General features: G+C 40.2%; 1 protein-coding gene across 1 annotated transcript in view; it reads right to left on the reverse strand.

The window, feature by feature from the left end:
* Positions 1-7,140: 7,140 nt before the first annotated feature.
* ktn1 (kinectin 1) overlaps positions 7,141-20,777 on the reverse strand; it is a 28,678-nt gene continuing 15,041 nt past the window's right edge. The window contains exons 17-36 of the mRNA XM_084741867.1: positions 20,198-20,288; positions 19,940-20,008; positions 19,807-19,844; positions 18,557-18,647; positions 18,330-18,442; positions 18,147-18,243; positions 17,272-17,312; positions 17,092-17,182; positions 16,228-16,314; positions 13,428-13,517; positions 12,952-13,032; positions 12,774-12,863; positions 12,594-12,686; positions 12,436-12,504; positions 12,229-12,312; positions 10,396-10,479; positions 8,338-8,421; positions 8,146-8,241; positions 7,925-8,035; positions 7,141-7,196 (exon numbers count right to left, since the gene is read on the reverse strand). Of these exons, the coding sequence (XP_084597993.1) occupies positions 7,167-7,196; positions 7,925-8,035; positions 8,146-8,241; positions 8,338-8,421; positions 10,396-10,479; positions 12,229-12,312; positions 12,436-12,504; positions 12,594-12,686; positions 12,774-12,863; positions 12,952-13,032; positions 13,428-13,517; positions 16,228-16,314; positions 17,092-17,182; positions 17,272-17,312; positions 18,147-18,243; positions 18,330-18,442; positions 18,557-18,647; positions 19,807-19,844; positions 19,940-20,008; positions 20,198-20,288 (1,630 nt within the window). The 3' untranslated portion in view covers positions 7,141-7,166. The remainder of the gene's footprint in view (positions 7,197-7,924; positions 8,036-8,145; positions 8,242-8,337; positions 8,422-10,395; positions 10,480-12,228; positions 12,313-12,435; positions 12,505-12,593; positions 12,687-12,773; positions 12,864-12,951; positions 13,033-13,427; positions 13,518-16,227; positions 16,315-17,091; positions 17,183-17,271; positions 17,313-18,146; positions 18,244-18,329; positions 18,443-18,556; positions 18,648-19,806; positions 19,845-19,939; positions 20,009-20,197; positions 20,289-20,777) is intronic.

Here is a 20,777-nt window from a genome sequence, read left to right on the forward strand (position 1 = left end):
TATATACATAGCGGTACCAGGTAACAATCAGTAAAGGTAGGCATATTTAACGTTTTACAAATTCTGTTGTTTTCATGTAGTATTTAGTCTATCAGTTCATGTAATGTTCCAACATAATTTCTCATATCTATTTTGAATGGCTGTATTTGTGGTTTCTTTAGCCCATTATATTACATTTATGAGTATATATATATATGTATGTATATATATAACCAAAATAATTTTATACATAGTCATTCATAAAATAAATGACACATAATCTAATTTTCATCACTGCAAAACAGTTTAATATCATCTCTGAATTTTGAAATTTCAATTTTGAACTTGCAGTGTATGCACGATTAATCTTATTATTACAATGACAAAATTCCATAGCCATAGCAAAACATTTATTCAGTTCAACACTTTTGGAAACAGAACGATAACAGCTTGTAATATATTTTTAAAACTTTTTTTTAAGCTTCCATTTTAGTTTTTATTCATGCCTCCCAGCATAAGCAAGTTGGTGATGCAAACTTATTTTTCACTTTTCATTAATTTATTTATTTTATTTTATATTTAACCTTTATTTTATTTTTATCTGTAAATTTCCTTTATATGTATTTTTTGTAATGTTATGTGCTCCCCTTCGTGCAAGTTTTGTTCACATGAGTTCTTTTGCACAATAAAGGGAGAAAAAAATGTATCAAGGATCACATAATGTTATCAGATGTGACGACTTTGTATAAAGTTACACAGAGAGACTAAAGAAGGTGGGGCAGTGAAAATAATCATGCTGGTACATTTCCTGACTGAGATAACATGCAGCCAGTGAGAGGGTGAAATCAGATTTGCTTATTTTATCGGTGACCCCCTGGGCCCTTTCAAGAGCTTTATTTGATTATGACTTTATTGCAGTAGGATAATGCATGTGATTGATTTTGCAACATAATGACATCACTATTTATATATATGCCTGGAAGTTTTATTTTCACATCACCATTTCTCATTTTGATTAAATTTTTTCATCTAGCCTCATATTTTCATTTCTCCTTTAGCTGGCTGCAGGTATATGCTTGTTTCTTTCTGTAAGGTGTTATTAGTCAACTGGCTCCATGTGAGAAGATGCAAATCAGTCTAATAGTAACACCAAGGACCAATGATTTGTTTAATTGCTTCTTCCGAGAATGACTTACTGACTGTAACCAAACGTCCACACCTCATGTGAGTGAGGATGTCAAGAACTTCTCAACCTCCAACATCCCACATGTCCAGTTGTTCTCACGCCTTTCTGATGAATGTGCCACTTCTCCACTTTTGTCTGGCAGTCCCATCAACATTTTACTGCCTCTGTCTTGTTTTCACAAGAAGCTCCATGGCTGGAGGCACCCTCACTGCTTCAGGCCCCCTTCACTGGTCCTATTGCCTCTGCAATTATGGCCTCCTGTTTGAACTGGTGTTCAGTTTCAAAGTGCAATAACACTTGACACAAAAACAAAAGGTAGTAGGGGGTCACTGGGGCCTGTGAAGGTACTTGCCTCCCCACCCTTATGCACTACAACCTAAATTCTACGGTACAATAAGATACAACACTGATGTGTTATTCTACTTGTTAGTAAGTAAGTAAAAATTAATTTCTATATTACCCTTTAAAACACAGGTTACAAAGTTATACCAACATCAGTATGGACAAATATAACACAAAGCACGCAGCACATACAAAGTACAAATGCACACTCAAAGATGTGTAACTAGCAAATTGAAAAACACTGTTTATAACAGAATGAACACACATACTTTCCTTGTTAGTTATGTTTCCTTCCAATTTTTCTTGCAACAATAAAGTCATGTTTTGATTTTGGATGAAATAGACTGAACATAGCCAGAATAATTTTAACCTGGCAAGCTGGCTAGGAAGTTATAAATGGATTATTCATTTTCACTGAAATGTTTTTCAATAGAAAGAGCTTGATTTCTTGCTGTTTACTTTCTAGCTATCTTGTGTTACCATGGCTACACACTAAGTTATTAAAGGGAGCAAGTCAACTTAAAACCATACAAAGTGTGGGGAGCAGGCTTGGAATTTCATCATTTCAGAGGCAAGGCCACTTGGCCTTCGTGTTGTGAATTTTTTAAACATTATTTTGAGAAAAAGTTTTTTATTATGATGACTTACAGGATCTTTTTCATCAGATTGGTGGAAAAGCATGGACGGCAGTACAGTGAAAATACAGGCATTTCATAGACGAGATGAGTGTATATATGAATCTAGCTGTTTGTCACTGTCAACAGAGACGCCAGTCTGCTGTGTAAACCACAGAATTGTAGAGTAACATTAGGTTTCATGATCCAAGGAAGTTTATGTCATGTCTACATTTTGTCCATATTCACACATTCTCACGCTGGTCTACACAGGCTCTTTCTCTCTCCTGCTCTCTGTCTGTTGCAAGTCTCCATCATACCAAATTGCCAAGTGTCCCAGCGGTTCATATGAGGGAGCAAAACAAAAAGTCACACTGATCAAGTGCTCCCCGGTGATGGTTGTGGCACTAAGCAACCGCTTAGTGTTAATGCCAGCAGCTGTTCCTGAAAATACAGACAATATAATGAGCAGAAAGCATAAGATCCACCCAGATCACAACCTTGGAACTATTGAAAAGCCAGCCTAGAAAAGCGGGTTCAGATGTTGTTTGAAACAGTCGACAGACTCAGCTGATCTAATAGGAAGGGGGAGATTGTTCCGGAGTCTGGGTGCAAAGACAGCAAAAGAACAGTCACCTTTTAGTTTTACATTTGGCACATGGTAAAGGCAACAGTTTTGATTGGCTGTAAAGGGTGAGAGGCTCAGATATATAAGCAGGAGCTTGGCTGTATAGAGCCTTGTAAGTAATCACGAGAATCTTTAAATCAATCCTGAACTTCACAGGTAATGAATACAGCAAAGCTAAAATAGGGGTAATGTGTGATCTATGGCCAGTTGTGGTTAATAGCCTGGCTGCAGCACTTTGAACAAGCTGAAAACATGCCAGAGCAGCTTAACTAAGGCAATGAAAAGGCCATTAGAGAAGTCGAGATGGGAAAAGATGAAGGCGTAACAACATGTTCTAAATAAAAACCTGATAGTAAGGATCGGATTATTCCTGAGTTGGAAAAACGGGATTGAAGTACTTTGTTAATATTGTGATTTCACAAAGGGTGCTTGACTAATAGATTGTAAAATTCCATTTGTAGCATTTTCAGACCCAATAATAATCATCTCAGTTTTGTCGGAATTTAGTTGAAGGAAGTTGAGCGACATCCTGTCCTTTATATAGCAGGAAGGAAAAAAGAGCAGGACTAAGTATTGACTAATGAGACACCCCATATACAGTAACAGCAGAACAGATGAGGACCCATGGTTATGCATAGATACAAGGAAGTGGCTATCTGACATACATCTATTCAATTAATTGATGAGAATGGTATGGTCAATGGTATCAAAGGCAGCAGACATGTTGGCGAAGGCCAAGAAAGAGTGTTCACCCTGTCAGCTTGCATAAGGGTGTCAAATGAAAGGTAATTCTGAGATGGGTCTAGGACGTTTTTGTGCTTAGGGACTCAACCGTAGGTAAGGGAGAGGTTAACAACAGTGAGAACAGCAGTCCCTGTGACAGGCCTCTTTAAAAAATTTGGAGGACAAAATGCAAGTCGGCAAGAGGACAGGTATAGATGAGAAATTGTCTCTCAAAGGTTGTGCATGAAAATTGGAGCAATTTGGCTTAATAAATCTGGAATACCACTAGAGAGATTGGAAGGGTGGAATGGGGGCACAAAGTTGGACCTTATACTGTTGATTTTGTCAACAAAAAACAGTAAATATAAATCTTCAGTTGAAGTGGCAGACAGCAGCATAAGTCAGATTAATCCGTGGCATTTGTTGGTTCCGTTCATAGCTGCACATACTTGTCCATTAATAGTACAGAAGAGTGAACTCCAGCTTCTTCAGCAGTTGCGCACGAGGATCAAACTGCATTGGGCCTTTAACTGCAGGCCCAGGGGCTGGCCTTAAAGCTGTGGGTATAATGAGTGTTTACTGCTCTTTTGTGTCACTGTCTCTTTCCGCTTGCTTTCATCCAGTGGGCATTGTCTGTGAAAAAGAGCACTACAGTCTTTTCTGTCTGTCTGACTCACCCTCCCGCTTGCGCGCACACACACACACATACAGAGTAAAGTTGGGGGGGGATCAAAGGCTCTAGCACATACCACACTGATGGAGAGCAGATGCAGGGAGTGGGGTGTTTCGCTGAAGTTGTGCTGGTGTAAGTGCGAGTGCAAATCTATGTTTAGGAGGAGGAGTCAAATGTTACCAGGCAAGAAGCATGCAGAGCAGAGCCAAGGCCTACTGCGACAGGATAAATTGCGCAATTGAGCCTTGCCGTGTGAGCAGTGATGACATAGGAAAGACAAAGCCCCCATTAACTTCCTCACTGCTCCTCTGCAGGCTTTACATGTCACACTTTCAACGGGAATCATGAGACTACCAGTAAGTGTCTGACGAAGTGCAACCTCAGTCAGACTTTACTGCTGCTTTTCCCCCGCAGTTTGAAATCTTTTGTCATTTACCAACACAGGATGATATATCAGCGTTTTCCAAGAACTGTGAGACACATTATAGGAGGTGACAGTGACAGCCCGGTTTACACACAATGTTCCCATAACTTTCACAGAATGTTCCTTACAAGTGTCTATTTGTTGAGCAACATCATGCAAATGTTTTTGTGTAATGTAACATCCCAAAACTGCTTTTATTATAACAATAATGAGAACATCCTGGGACAATAATCGCAATGTTACTTTTATGTCAAAAAACCTTCAGATTATAACTTTGAGGGAATGTTGAGGGGAAATTCTCAGGTAACCTTCCAAGAATGCTCTAATAACGTAACAGTAACATTGGTTTTATGTCAGAAAAACTTGACATTTTAACATCAAGGCAACATTAAGGGGAAACATTCAACCAACCTTCCAATAATGTTTTAATAACATAAAAACATCCATGCAATGTAAAGGAAATATTACCAAAGCCATGCTAGTTTTACAAAACTAGCCAACTATAACTATGCGACTTTAACTATGAGGGAAAGGAGTAACCTTACTAGAAGAAGTAAGCTAAGTTTTCCAGAATATTCTGCGAGGGTTAGCTTGGTTAGCTAGTTGGTTTTATGTCAGAAGAATTTGTCACTCTAGCTTCCAGGTAACATTGTGCAGGAATATTCAATCAATGTTCCAAGACCCAAAAACAAGACAGTTAAACCCATGGCTGTATAATCATCTACTCATAGGAGACTGTAGCGTGCACATATGATACAGCAGCAGCCTCCAGCAGTGAGCTGAGAAAGTAGCTCCCTGTATTATTACCCTCTTAATGACAAGCATATTGAAGGCACAGCGGTGCCCGTTTTGTCGCGAGGTTTCCATGAAGGTAAAAGCCAGCTCTCCAATCAGCTGACAGCAGCATGACAGTGTGGGAGAATGTGAGGAATGTGCTGATCCCATGTTGCTCGCGCCCCTGACCTGAAACACAACCACCCCCCCCCCCAGCACAACAGTCCTGTTGTTTTAAAGGCCCTTTTAACATGCAAAAGATGAGAGCAAGAGCTTTCTGTGGAGACACCAAAAGTCAAGTCAGATCCAGACAGTCCAGCAGAGAGCTGGCAGGGGGTGAAGAAAAAAAACAAAAAAACAATCACAACCATGGAGAAAGTGAGAATGCAACTGGAAGCTGGGATAACAAAAGCTTGATTATTCCAGCTGCCAGCCGCATTCTCACTTTCATTCACATCTCCTTACTGATGGGAAATATTTTTGGAAAACCTCATGCAGGAGCTGAGAAACACTCTCCTGTTTTGAGGGATTATACAGCATGGAAGCATCACAGGAAACTGATCACACCCCAGCACAGTGTCAGCTTCTCTACAGTCATACAAAACACTTACCTAAAATAACACCACCGCATGACAAACATGTTTATTGTGTGCGGGGAAGTCAGATGAATATTTTGCTGAGCAAATATACCTGCCAGCAAAAGCTTCATGAACAGGAGCTTTGTCATTTCCCTGTGCACATCCAGGTTTTTCCAGTCAATTTAAGGTTTTGTGCTGCCCCACAGTGGTTGGTAGAAAGAAGTGCAGCGGAAGGAAAAGACGCAGCACAGGACACCGGACAGATTTATCAAGCATCCCTTTTATTAACATCACCTGTTACAAAAAGAACAAAATCTTCAGTGTTAATGAACTTAGCAACAATATAGCGAGTGTTGATTACAGATGATATGGGACGCTTATTCCTAGAGTAGTTGCAGTAGGATTAAAAACCTCTAACACTGTCAACCTGGCCTTTTCTCTCTCCACAGCCAGGGTCACAGACTCCCTTCTCTCTGGAGCTGCAGTACAGACTTGTCTACAATTTGTCCATGCATCTCCATAGTTGCAGTCACGTAGTGACCCTTCAGATATTCTGAGACCCCTTGTGATCTCCCTTCTCCCACCCAATCCTGAGCCAAGGTATGCGATGCATGGAGCTATGAATTCATGAATGCACGATGATGCACAGTTTGTGATAGTTTTCTGGTCAGGAGGCAAACAGATCAACAACATAGTGTATTTCAGCAGGTCCTAACTGGTACATTTAAACAATACATGTCTTTAAGTTAAGAAAAAAGGACTGAAAACCCAAAGTTTGTTTCATCAAGTTGGAAAAATGTATCACTGCCCTCTCATGACAAATAAACAACAAACTACTGCAGTATTCAAAAGGATTTCACCGAAAAATACAGGTGTTCTCAACAGAGGAATGGTTGCCACACAGTTTAAATTATGCTGGATGTCATTTATAAGTTTAGAATAAAAATCAACTGGCGATGCTGCTGAAGAAGAGGAATGTGGTGGGAGTGGAGTAGTGTGTTTTGGTACAGTGTCTGGAGTGTTTGGAATCAACAGTAACCTCTGCCTGCTCCCTCAGTGAGACTGGGAGTAGTCTGCCAGCGGGAGGCTGCCTACAGTACAGGTGAGGTGATGGAGGTTGGGGAAAAGAGGGGGGGTGGCTGGGTGTGACAGTATGGTGTGACGGTGGTAGTGATGAGACCGAAGGTCAAAGGTGGTCTCTGTAGTGCAGTCAGGGTGGCTGCGTGGGGGTCTGTCCTCCTCTCACTATACCTTGGGCAGATCTTTGTCAGCCTCCTGCAGGAAATCACACAAAAGTCAAATCAGACCCAGAACTACGATACTATAATGTTGTAAGAACACAAATATAGAAACATAGACGGCGCATTCACAATTTGACATGCGTTTGCCCATCTGCCATATTGGGAAGGTCAAGATCCATTAGTAAATACGATGTGCATCGAGAGATTCACTACAAAATCAACTGTAACTCGCTTAATAGTGAACCCGTTTTAATGAAATGTGGTTTGTTGTAAACAGAAAACTGAACATGATACTGATTACTTGTTGGAATGACATTCAGTTACTGGGGCCGATCTAATCAGCTCTATACAAAAACATTAAGAACACGTGACAGCCACAGCTTAGCGATGCAATCTCATTCACTGGCAAAGTACACACTCACTGAAAGAGTACGAGTGAGAGGAAAACAGCATGTGGAGCCAAAAAATTTAGTAGTTAGCAAGTTATCTAACTTGATGAATTAAGGATTTATTTATTACTAAAGCAGAGTTTCTGATTGTTGGAACAATGGCACATAGTGACACTTAATTCCAAGAAGTGACTATCATGTTCAGTTTCTCACATTTATAACAAACACATTTCATGAATCAGAATTTAGTGAGTTATTGTATTGCTAAGTAGCAGATCTTGATCTGCATTACAGAGACATACAGCAGCAGCCAATGAGGTTATCTAACTTTCTATATCTATATGCATAAAAACAGCACAGTAACAGGTCTTACCTCTTCCTGTCCCTTGGCGAGTTGCCGGCTGACGGCATGTAGCAGCTGCTGCAGTTCTCTGACTGTTTGGTTCAGTCCTGCAGTCATTTTCTCTTTTCTGTCAATCTCTTCCTGTCAGACACAGAATGGCTGGTTTAAAGTGCAAAGTAACCTCCTAATTACTGCACATCCAAAGACATCCACAACAAACTGCTACAACGCCCAAAGTGTCCCAGACTTACTCTCTGTGACGTCAGACTGCTGTTCTCTATCAGGTCATCAGCATTGTCCGTCACTTTTGAGAGCTCTCCCTGGATCAGATCTAGAGACTGCTGGGCCTGGAGTAAGGGACCAGAAAGTTCTACTTGTTAACAATGTGTCCTGCAGTTGGATTCATATCGGCAGTGTAATAAAATAGAAATGCTCATTCTTACCTTATACAGGTCACCAGCCACCTTTTGTCTCTCGTTCTCTTCCGTCTCAAGCTTGGACAGAGTCTCTGTGAGCTGGGTTTTCAACTGGAATCAAAACAGACACTCAGCACATGTTCTATACCTGTAAACCCCCGTTATAATTTAGTGTTGCAAGACCAAAAAAAAAGAGAGCATTTATTCACAGCCTCCTGCCAACATTTAAGTGCTCAGATTTAACACATTTCTCTCCTACTTAGGCCATGTTCAAACCAAAAATAGCACTGTGTAAAAGAGTACAAGGGGCTGCGCTGGTGTGGGCATGTTGCTGCAGGTACTGCTGAGAAGATGAATCACGATCTGGGAAGTCCAGTTTGAGTAATAAATTCATGCTTTAATGCTTATCAGATGTCATCATGCCGTTTATGATCCTTTTAAAGAGGATTTGACGAGTTATTGGTGGACAATCATGAGAGCAGTCCATCTGGGTACTTTACTGCCAGGCAAATCAGGGTAGTTGTTTTTATTTTACCAGAAAGGGTCAGGGGCATGACGCAGGAGGAGATACAAATTCTGATTTCTCTGCCAGTTTAAAGGCATAAACTAAGAAACTAGTGTCGCTTTTTAGCTATTAGGAGGCCAAAACCTCTGGTCAGTCATGTGAACAATTATGCTCTTAGACTGAAAAATTTGTCAATTAGGCATCTTTTAGTCTGCCTCCATCAAAGTGGACAAACATGACAGATACAACTACCTTGTTGAATCTTAAAGTGATGAATTTCAGACTGAATTTCTGTCACCGTTTAGATTTTTAAGCCAATTTATTTGGCTGTTTAGGTAATCTGTCTCCACTATAAACTAATTACATTTGGCAAAGCGGAGGTCAGCTCAATTTATGTGAATTCCGATTTAAATTTAAATACCCTACTAAGTTTATTGTTAAACTTTAAAATATCCTGCCTCGGTTACATACATGTGTTTGTCGCAAGAGTTTATACATTTCAGTGTGTTTAACTAGTTGGCACATCCTTTTCTTATTTATTATAAGTTACTTATTTAATTGTCTTTTATTTTCTGGATAGTTTTCCTTTTAAGAAACACTCCCTTTCAATCTCCTCTTTTACAATTTCATTACTTTATCCTGTGCTCTTAACCTTTAATTAATATATTTGGAATGTATTTACTGACTGATTGTTTTTAAGTTATTTACCTTATTTGTTCTATTGAGTTTTTATCCTGCCTCTGCGGTTTCCTCACTAAATACAGACTTCCTGTTTTTAAAGAGTGTTGTTTTTATTTTTGTGCCTTATTAAGTACAAAGTCAGTGCTGTGTGTGTGTGTGAGAGAGAGAAAGCAATAGATAACTACATTTTAAGGATCATTGCAGTATCAACTCATTATATATATTTTTTTACTCCTAATATTGTTATTGGGCCAGTATTGGTCGAGCCCTTGTAGCAATCCGTTGCAGCCAACACTACATTTTTGATGGTGCTATTGTCAGTCTGAACACAGCCAATATGTTATTAAAACAAACTACTGAGTGCTAACACTTCACAAAGACCACAGGCCAGTGACATGGCAAGACAAAGACAGTGAGACAAATCACACAGACGAGGTATGTAAGAAGGCTGAAAGGGAAGAACTGTGAGTAGTTGGAGGCGTAGAGTAAAATTCTAGCTGAAGATGGACAAAATGGAGCATATATTTGGATTCTGCAGTGCAGACAGAAGGCAAGGTGACTAGTGAGCCATTTGTTAGGTGCCAGACGTGGTTACGTGCCAGTGTAGTGAAGGAAGAGTTAGTTTTGTTAGTATCACTGAGTGTGAAGGTGAGTCATCATTCTCAACCTCTGATTTCTGCTACTTTAAAAAAGTTCCTGGCTCTGAAAATCAGAGAAAACCTTCTTGAAGTTAAGGGTTGAGTGAGCACATTCACTGAGGTTATGGATGATGACCCACAGCTGCAGAAGATGCCAGAAATCCCTGACCCGTTCTGTGGCAGTCCGTCCGGAGCCACTGCTCAGTGCAATAAGGGATAGGTTTTAAAAGGAGCTCTAGCTAGAGGGTGAGCACCGCTTACCAAATTCAGCTCCTCATTCTGTCTGATAGCCTCTGTATATGAGCCATCAAGTCTGGTCTGCAATTCAGTCAACAGATCTTTGAGCTGAAATTAAGTTTGAGATGTTTAATGGGAGTCTGTGGGAGTCGGGTCCAGGACAGCACTACTAGCACACAGTCTATACGAAGTGATATGACCTGATCGGGCCATTAAACAAAAAGGGAATGCTATTTTCTATTTGTAGAGCTGTGTGGTGATAAATTAAGCTCAGGATCCTGTTGTGCATGACTGTAAATTAACAAAGGTAGTCTATTAAGTTAGTCTGGTCAGTGGTGTAACTAGAGCTAACTATGTGAAGTGTGTGTACGTTCAGTATAATAATATTTAAAGGGATAATTGGATTATTTGATTTGGGGTGGTATGAGGTACTTATTACTAGTCATTGTATTAAGTATTTTAGATCCTGGTTGGCACACCTCCAGTTCGGAGAAGCAGGTAGAAGTACCAGCATGCAACCTAAGCAATGTATTGGTGTTGTACAAGGTCAGCAACAAGAGGTATTTTAGCCACTTAAAAAAAAACTTTGTCTATATCTGTTAAAGTGTATGCTATATTTTGAATATTCTCACCACAGTACTTTGCCATCAGAAAGCCTTTTCTGCTGGGAAACCAGCATTTTATGAGCCCAATATTGCTCTCTCCAAACCCGCCAAACTTCATAAGCTAAATCACTCATTATACCTTGGCGAACAAAAGGGAACCCTAGATTTGCAAAACTCACAAGATTTGTACGTGCTTTTTCTTCACTGTGCATTACTTTCCTCAGGCTGCTGGCGCATCCAAAGTCTCATATTGCACTACACCTCCACCATGACCATTTTTTATTCATCTATTTATATCATTTCTGTTTTACGATCAGGATAAAGGGGCTACAACTAGTATCTCATTATACAACCCTGTGTTGTAAAAGAATAAATAAATGAATGTTGTATCTTGTAAAATAGCCAAGTAGCCTACGGCAGCATGATTATCACTTTATGACTTATTTACAACAGTGGTGTGCACTGATTTCTGTTATTATAAATGTTGTCATGCTATGTTGTCAATGCCATACAGCATTTGCTTATGTTTGTCTTGAGATAGCAGATATATATAGAAGATCTCAAGTGTTTAGAGTACATATGCACAGTACTTAAAAATAATTCAGACACAGACTTATCCTCATATGACTGCTGATACATTTCCAACTCTGTGAAGCAAGAAGATTTTTTTTGTATGTCCTCCACTAGTGTGTCAAGCACTACTGTGCTGAATCCAAGTGCACGTGTGTGGGAGTTTTGCAAATGTAGGGTTCCCTACTAGACATGACCGTTTGTGCCTTCAGTTAAAAGGCTATTTTAGAGTCACCAAAAGGCTGTTGGATGGCAAAGTGATAAAATTAATCTAAATATAGCATACATTTAAATTGTTTTTTTTTTTTTAGGGGGACTTTTTTCTAACGTGGCTAAGTGGCTTTTGCTGCTGACCATCCACAACATTCATTAGCTTCGATGCCGGCGTCCCTCTCTGCTTCACCAAATTGGGGATGTGCTGACTGCCATCTACAGTAGGTAATATATTTAATAAATACCTCATCAAATAGTCTGAACTATCCCTTTGATGTCTGTTGTGTGAATTTCATATGCCCCAAATAAACAGAGTACAGGATGTCACAAAAACACCAGAACAGAAAAAAACACCATGAACATGAAAGTGACAGACAGCAGGGCTTCTTTTGCCACAGGAGGATGAACAGCCATGACATGACTGAGGATCACATGACAATTGGCTGAGGATGCCGTGTTTCTGTCTCACCTCTCTGACCTCCGTCACATAGGTGGCACTCTCACGCTCCGCTCGCTCCAACTCAGACTCCAAGTGCTGCTTTTCTCGTCTCAGCTGCAGAGAATAAAAGAGGTTCAGAGACGAAACAAAAGTTTAAATGTCTGAAGTTTGAACTACAATACGTCTTAGAAGAAATGTGACAGTGTTGGCTTAAGTTGTGTGTTCAGGAGAACTGACATTTTCCAGCTCGGCTCCATCAGTTAGTCTCTCAATCTCCTGCTCCAGAGCTGTGACTTTCTGGCTCATCTAAAGTAAGAGAAAGGAGAATGATGCAATGAAAAGTACACACAGTGCAATGATATGACTGTTGTTTCCTGTTAAACCTGAATACATACCTCTCTGAGCTCTCCCTGCGATAGCTCCAGCTTCACCCTCCAGCGAGACTCCTCCTGCTCCACGCTGCTCTGAAGGCGCTGCAGGATGCCCTCCTGTGGACGCAGCAGGAATGACAGCTCAGTTTGGCAAGCAATACCACCATTGAACCACAAGTGTTGAAACAGAAAAGTTTATCTCACCGTCTCTGCCAAAACCTTTTTGTATGTCTCGCAGTCTTTCTGCAGAATCCTTTGGGTTTCCTCGGCCTCTTTCAGCTTCTCAGCCATCGCCTATCGAGACAGAGGAAAGCAGTTGTAGCTAAAGAAAGCTTCAGATTAACAGGAAATGTGTTGTTGTTTACATTTCCACTTTATTTACCTCCCCTGATGCAGGGGTGGATTGTTCAGCTGAGCTTTCAGCAGCTGCCATCTCAAATCTGTGGAGCCACTCCTGATGGTTCTTTTAGAGGAAGGAGTTGAAGAGTAAAGAGAAACTTCAGTGAAACTTCACAACACAGAAGAAGCATGACAGACAGGTTTGGGCCAACAGTTTAATAGTAAACACATGTGAGGTGGCTGTTAAATTTGACTCCAGCTGTATTTTCATGTAGTTAACAGGTATTCTTGTCCACAATAACAAATGTCTTTAAAGGATTCACGCCAGAAATACTCATGTCGGTTTCTAACACATCAGAATGTCTCATAACAACAAATGGCAGTTAAGTCAGTTACAATTAAACCAGTTTAATTTTGTACGCCAGGCTGGACTGGCGAAACCAGAAACTGACTGGTGATGGGGTAAGAAGGGTATTAAACCGTAATTTGCATGAAGGTAAAAATCCAATATTACCCTACCTGGTCAGTGGGCAGAGGCACGTTGGGCAGAAGTCTGTGCAGAACATCTCGACACTCGGCCTGAGACTCTGCCAGTGCTGCCTGATTCTCCTACAAGATGACAGGAGGGAGCAAAGAGGACAAAGAGAAAGGAGAGGAGGTTCAGTATCGACTGGTCAGACAGTCCAGTCACTTCGAAGACAAGGTCCAGTGGTCGTTAGAGCAGATACGACCACCACCTTTCCTTCTTTCTTATGAATCATTTATCAGGAGACGCTCCAATCAATGTCACAGACATGATTCATTTAACATCTTGGATCGTGATTTTTAGAGAATTAGGATAAACACTGTCTCACTCCTACTTCCAATTACCCCGAGAAAACATCTTTCAACAGGCCACACCTACACCAAGTGTCAGCCACCTCAGATTCAGAGCGCATCACACGCTCCAGTCCTCCTGCAACCACAAACACATCAATCTGCTTTCATGAGATTGTACAAAGTACCTTGAAACTCCTCAATAAATTGAAAAGGTAGCTATCAGTCCTCCCACAATAGGCTAGCATCATGCACTGTCACTCTGAGGCCTGAAGGGAGAACATATGCCGAGCAGTAGCCAGCTGGCACTCTAACCACTATTCACATTAACACACTGTGTCACACGAGGCAGCTCTGAGAGTCGAATACAACCGGTATGCACTGACAGTACACAACAGCTGCCAAGGAACTCCCTGGCTCAGTGGAGAGTAGGTGCTTTCTACTGTACTCAGATGGCAGGAGAGCAGCTGCTGTGTTGATGGTTCAGCATGTTCTCTTCCCTAATGTGGGGGGAGGAGGGCAAAAATATACACACGTCACTCTAACTGTGAATAGACCTGCTATCTGGTAGCCCACTCTGTGTCTACATGAGGAGACCTGCAGCTACATGAAATGCACAGTAAATTTGACTTTACATTGAGTTACATTTGTTTGTCCTGATGGTAGGGCTGTATCGAATGTCTGTTGTCATATTTTATGACACCAGTCTGAAAAAAAAAATAAAAATAAAAAAAATCACAAACAGTAACAACAGAGCTGCAATATAATTGATAAATCAATTAGTTGACCAAAAGAAAATTAGTTGCCAGCAATTTTGATAATTGATTAATTGTTTCATTTTTCAAGCGAAAATATCAGAAATTTGCTGGTTCCGGCTTCTTACATGTGAGGATTTGCTGCTTTATTGACAGTAAATGAAGAGTCTTTCAGTTTTGAACAAAAGAAGCAATTTGAAGATGTCACTTTGCGCCCTGGGAAATTGTAATTAGCATTTTTCACAATGTGACATTTAATAAACTCAATGACAAACCGATTAATTGTGAAAATAATCAGCAGTAATCTATGATGACAATAATTGTTAATTGCAGCCCCTGACAATATCCTCATTTTTAATAAAGTGATTCATCAGATTAAATGTTAGTCTTTTTTTTATTACAACACCTTACTTTAATGAATATAACTCATCAGTTTCATCAACATGAATCAATCAAATCAAATTTAAGGTGATGTTAGATTGCCGCTAGACCGCCCCGTGAATGCTTAATGTGTTGACTTTTCAAAATTACAATGCTCTGGAGTTACTGGAAATGTTTGGATCACACAAATACTGTATTTATATGATTTCTACAAGTCAAATTTAAAGCTTGCAATTTAAGATCTTTTTCACAACAACAAAAATGTTTATATTTAATGTTCATCTCTGGTGATGCAAATCAGGTATAAGCTATACTCAACTTGCTGTATGAACTGACTGCTGAACTGCAGGGTTACTGCAGTCTTTGGTCTGCAGACTTCCATTGCAGGAATTGGGGAAAAACAATGCAGTTTGCATTCAAGCTTATTGGTTCACATCAAGGTTTGTTTTGTTGCAGTGTGATCAAATCAATTTTTCTCCCAAAAAACATTTAACATTTTATAAACGTTACTTCATAAGGCTAATTTTTTAAGACCAGCTAAAAGAATAAGGTAATTTAAAACATTTCAAGGCCTAAAATCCAAGTTACTGGATTTTCGACTATTCTTTTCCTGCCGCTGTGCAGAAATACCAGGTTAAAATGAATGAATAGACAAGCAAAAAAGGTTGTGCAGCATTCAAGCTTCAAACTATTCGATACAGCCCGACCTGATGGAGAGCAACGATGTGTCAGCCGTGAATACCGATCACTGAGAAACATTAAGAGCACCGTCTGTTACACATTCATTAAACATTTTGAAGGATCACACTTCCTTAAAAAAGGAATAAACTGCATTAAAATCGAAATAAATTAAACAGATTATCATGATTAATTGTGATATTGACAGTATGGTCACAAAGCAGAATGGGGGGGGGAACATGCTAGAAATGAGTCACATGACAGAAAGACAGGAAGCTGCAAAATGATTACCATGAATCTTGATCTAATGACATCTAGTGAAGTCATTTCTAGTTCACTGCACACTCATTTCCAAGAATTAGCCTGAGCTTTGGGTAAGGACATAGAATCTTTTATATTTCTGAGCTTAAAGCAAAATTATAGCTGTAAAAGAAGTTAATAAATTCTGAGATTCCCAAGGTAAGTAGCACAGTTCAACAGCTCAATGCACAGCCAATTGAAAACTTGAGGCCAAACAACAGAGGGGAGGAGCAACAAGGAGGTAAATGAGTATGCAGCTTTGTTATGAATGATGGTGGAAAAAGAAATCTCACTGGGTCAATTATGGCAAAACAAAAAAACGGCAGCATTTTGGGGGGGATGCATCAGATTGGAACTAGAGTGAAGCAGACTGAGGTGGGGTGTCGAACCTTGACAGCTTTGCTGAGTTTCCCTTGAAGCATGGCCTCGGTGGCTGACAGAGCTTCCATAGCACTCCAGTTTTTCTCCCGAAGCTCCTGTTTTGGTCAGTTCCAGAGAGATACTACTTTCAGAAATGCATTCAGTGACCCTCAAATAAAGACTGGTAGAGTGACAGAACAAACCGAATGCATTTCTCATCTTAAAATGACTACACTCTGCTTTTCACCCATGCTCCAACCGCTAAAAATAAGTATGAACAAATAGCCTCGAGAGTCCCTGTCTCGCACCTCGTGTGGGTAAAAGCAACATGCACAGTACATAAGATTATGTATAGTAACAGTGGTCTGTGAGTACCTTCTATTCAAATTAAGGTGATAATGTCTAGATATTTTTATGGTAGATACAAAAATGAAAAAGTCCACATAAATCTATATAATCAAACATGCCTCTCTTGAAAAATAAAAGGTAGGCGAGTTTCTGATGCTCTGAATCACCCACAAGCACAGACAAGCTAGCTGAAACAGTCGTGGCCAACGGCGAGCATAACAAGAGTAGGCTGGAAGCCCTGTTATGCAACACTCAGCTTGAGCAATCCAAATCAAAATAGACATCTGTACTGATGTGCCTAATCATGTTGAGAACACAACCTAAGCTAAAGAAAGCGTTCTATTGGCTTCTGTTTAAAAAGAACAAAAAGCAAAACAAGTGAGACTAAGTGGCAGTGGACAACAGGAGGTATGGATGTGTGCAACTCCGGTGTGAAGGGGGTGTTTTCGGGTACCACACAAGAGGGGGAGGGATGCGATGTCTCGCATTAGACCAGAGCAGCTACTGGTGTTGTACAGTTCAGGTCATCGTTGTAGGAAACCTACGTTGTTCTTCTTCCTATGAAGCTCCAGGGAGTCCCGCAGCTCAGCCAGCTCACCCTGCAGGTCTGACACCTGCTTCTCCTTCTCTGACAACCTGACAGACAACAATAATTACCAACATTATTATAGAGTTCAAGGGTCCTTTTTGAAATATGTCATCATATGAAATGTAACATTACTCACGCTGTAAGAAGCTCTGGGCTTGGCACTGCTGTTTGGGACTGCTATTTGAAAACAGGAAAAAGGCATGAATGAGATTTTTTGAGATTTTATCTCTTACAATGCCCCATAACAAAGACACAAAGATCAAAACTATTTTTTTTTGTTTGTTCTGCATCACATTTCCTCCAACTTAGTTTGGTCTTCTAATTTTTTCTGGTTGCACAATAAGGATACTCTAATCAACCGGCCACCGATTGTTATTGTCTGATATTTGTTCTAAATAGCTGGAATGGGGATCCCTATAACAGCCAATCAGAAGAGCCAGTCAGATGACAAAGCAGCAGGGTCTGAAATTAACACCCACCAAGCGCCAAATGTGAGCAGATTTTCCATTTGACGAGTAAATCTTGGAAGGTTATTTGCACCACAAGCGGATAAATGTTTGCACCAAATAGTCATGTAATAAAAAAAACTATGCTTTGAGTCTCAACCGTGTTCTAGTGTAATTCGTGGGTCCACTGCTTCAGTCCTCTGTCGTCTGGGTTTGACACACACAGGGACAGCGACTTTATGGTGCATTCAAGGTGCACCTTGTAACCTCAAATCTGTACTAGAATGGCTACAAAAGTTGTTTAAAACAGAAAAGTTTCTTGTTTTCTTTGCTGAAATACAGAGACATACATCTGTCAATATTTTCTTGTTCTTTCACTAAACCATTTTAATAGATGCTAAAATCATAATATCCCATTCATTTCTACATATGGCAGATAAAAAAAAAATCTATTAAAAAAATCCTCGAAGTCCTGATTGGAGCACCCTTACTGGACAAATCTTCCAGATTCAAACATACCACATCTTCACTTTGTATTGAACACATTTTTGAGATCGTTCCTCACCTGTTGCTGTACCTGCTCCACCTTCTCACTCAGCTCCTTAGTTCTTGCCTCCAGCTCAGCATGCAGTATCAGGATCTCCCGGTCCTTCACTGTTAGCCTGCAGGACAGATGTGCTCATCATTAGTCTGATTTTTAAGGCAGATATGCTGGAGGACTGCGTGGTGAAATATGTGTGTTACTGACTGAGCCTGGAGTTCTTGGAGCTGGGTACCAGAACTGGTCAGCTCTTCTGGCGTCTCCTTCTGTCTCAGCTGCTCCATCTCTGCCTGCAGGGCAGCCAACTGCTGCTCCAGAACCTGCAAGACAAAAACTGCTTCAGACGAGAGCTCAAACTAGGACAACAAAACATGAACAATACAAGGAGCAGCAGAACTCAGTACTTTTTATATTTAATACAGAAAAGCCCACACCTCAGCTGTCTTCTCTCTGGCTGAGCTGATGTCTTGTGCTGCCTGTAGACTCTCCTCCATTGATTTTACCTGCGCATCCTTCTCCTGGATCCTATAAAGCAAAGTGAAACAAGGGTTCATCATAAGTGGTTTGAAGTCACACAGAGTGTGCTGATATTTCCACAGTAAGACAGTGTTAATTTTGTTGACTAAATTTTCATAATAGTTTCCATCAACAGCTTTTTTTTTTTTTACTGACAAAGACATGAGGACGACTAAATAAAAAATAAATGATGATAAAAAAAACTCAAGAAATCGATCGACTTTAGTGAATGAATAAAAATGAGACAAAAATGTTATGGAGAAATGAGAAGAATCTGATACGACTCGGGGCGTTGATTCCTCCAGAGCTCCCCAGAGCTCAGCAGCTGTCTGTGGGCGAGTGGCGGCTCCGTCTCTCCGCTCCGCCTCGTCCTCATGTGACTTATTCCCTGAATATTTTCAACTTGTGCATTCAACAGTGTCGCCAACACCAGCACTAGCTACATCTCACTTCTGAAGTACAGTGGCTCTGTAACATCAGACAGACCAGCCAGTGAAAAAGGCACACCGACTCCCTCTGTAAATTTTGTGAAAAGCGCCCATAGTGAACACAATGCACCAAGCAAAGAAGTGACTGGTTTACTGGAGTAAAGTTTTAGTGCAAATGGTCTGTTGGTAGATTTTGGAACTATACACAGAATAAGACTTGGGCATTGTGCAGGGTCTATAATACATAATATATTAACATTTGACCTTACATTTTAGTGAATCTACTGTAGATTTACTCGACTAAAATCTCAGATATTTAATTGACTAAAATTACGCTAAAACTAAAAACATTTCAGACTGAATAAAATATGACTAAAACTAAATTGCATTTCAGTCAAATGCCTGTAAATAAAACCAAATCAAAACTTGCTGTTAAAATTAACCCAGAGACAAGAGGACATTTAACAATTCACAGCCTCTTGTGTCAGTGGAAAACACATGTTGAAAGACTTACTATCAGGGGTGTGTCTGGGGAGCAGCCTGGAGTGCCAGGAGGACTCACAACAGAGTAAGTCATAACCTTTGGACTTATAACATGTAATTATGACTCAATTCATCTCAGCTAGTCGGCAAAGCTACTGCCACAGACCGGCAACGAAATGTGTTGTGGATAGGAGGGTGAACACACAACTTCTATAACGAAATGACCCCTGAACCAGAGTCAACTTGATTAATCTTACTTGCTCTGGAGTTCTTCCACTGTCGACTCTGATGATGCCTGTATCAGGAGAAGAGACAGTTTTAAAAAATGAAATCAGAATCAGTTGAGGAAAAAAGAGACGCCTTTACAAAGAAAGATTTGAGACAACTTGCCTGTTCTGCTGTCGTTCTCTTAATGGACTCTATTTCTTGTTTTAGTGCCTCATTCTCTTCTCTTACAGTCTGCGTCAGGGAAACATTTTTGGCCCATTAGGGATTGTGATTACAAGGCAAGCAGAGAAATGCAGAGTCATTTAAAGCAGACTGATGCCAGTCAAGTGTGTGTGTGTGTGTGTGTGTGTGTGTGTGTGTGTGTGTGTGTGTGTGTGTGTGTGTGAGGCAGTTTCTTTCTAAAAAAGAGAAAACACACACCTTAAGCTCTTCTTCCTTGTTAGCCACCTCTATCAGCCCCTTCTCCAGCAGACCCTCCACAGTTTTCATGTTCTCCTCCTTCTCCAGGACACTGAGTAGGAAACAATGTTTGAGAATGACATTTGATAAATGACTGTGGCTGATTATGAACTATTCATAAATTAGTCATACTCACAAAGTCATTCATGTGGTGTCAGAATAATTGGAAAAATTTGTTTCAGATGGGGATATCATGAAAACCGAGAAACTTCCTCTTTAGTGTGAGTACAGTGAGTTTCACTTTAACATTACATTAATGTCTACAAAGCACTATTGTTGTTGAAATACACAACACTGGCAACGGCTAAACGCTAAAGGCTAAGGTTTAGGCTAACGTAATGTAACCATAGCTCCTAGTAGTCGGCTACCGTCCTGACTTCTTACCATTCGGTCTGTGTCATCTGACAACAGAATATAATATTACCATTTTAGATAAATATTTATTACTTGGGTATCGAACTGGATATCAAGAATTGTGGAATTTCACTGGTATTGGTATCTATTACTAAGTTTCTGGTATTGTGCATTTCTGAGTTCCAGA

The sequence above is a fragment of the Lutjanus erythropterus genome, chromosome 18 (assembly GCF_056507025.1).
Source record: "Lutjanus erythropterus isolate fLutEry1 chromosome 18, fLutEry1.hap2, whole genome shotgun sequence".
In the NCBI taxonomy this organism is placed as follows: domain Eukaryota; kingdom Metazoa; phylum Chordata; class Actinopteri; order Lutjaniformes; family Lutjanidae; genus Lutjanus; species Lutjanus erythropterus.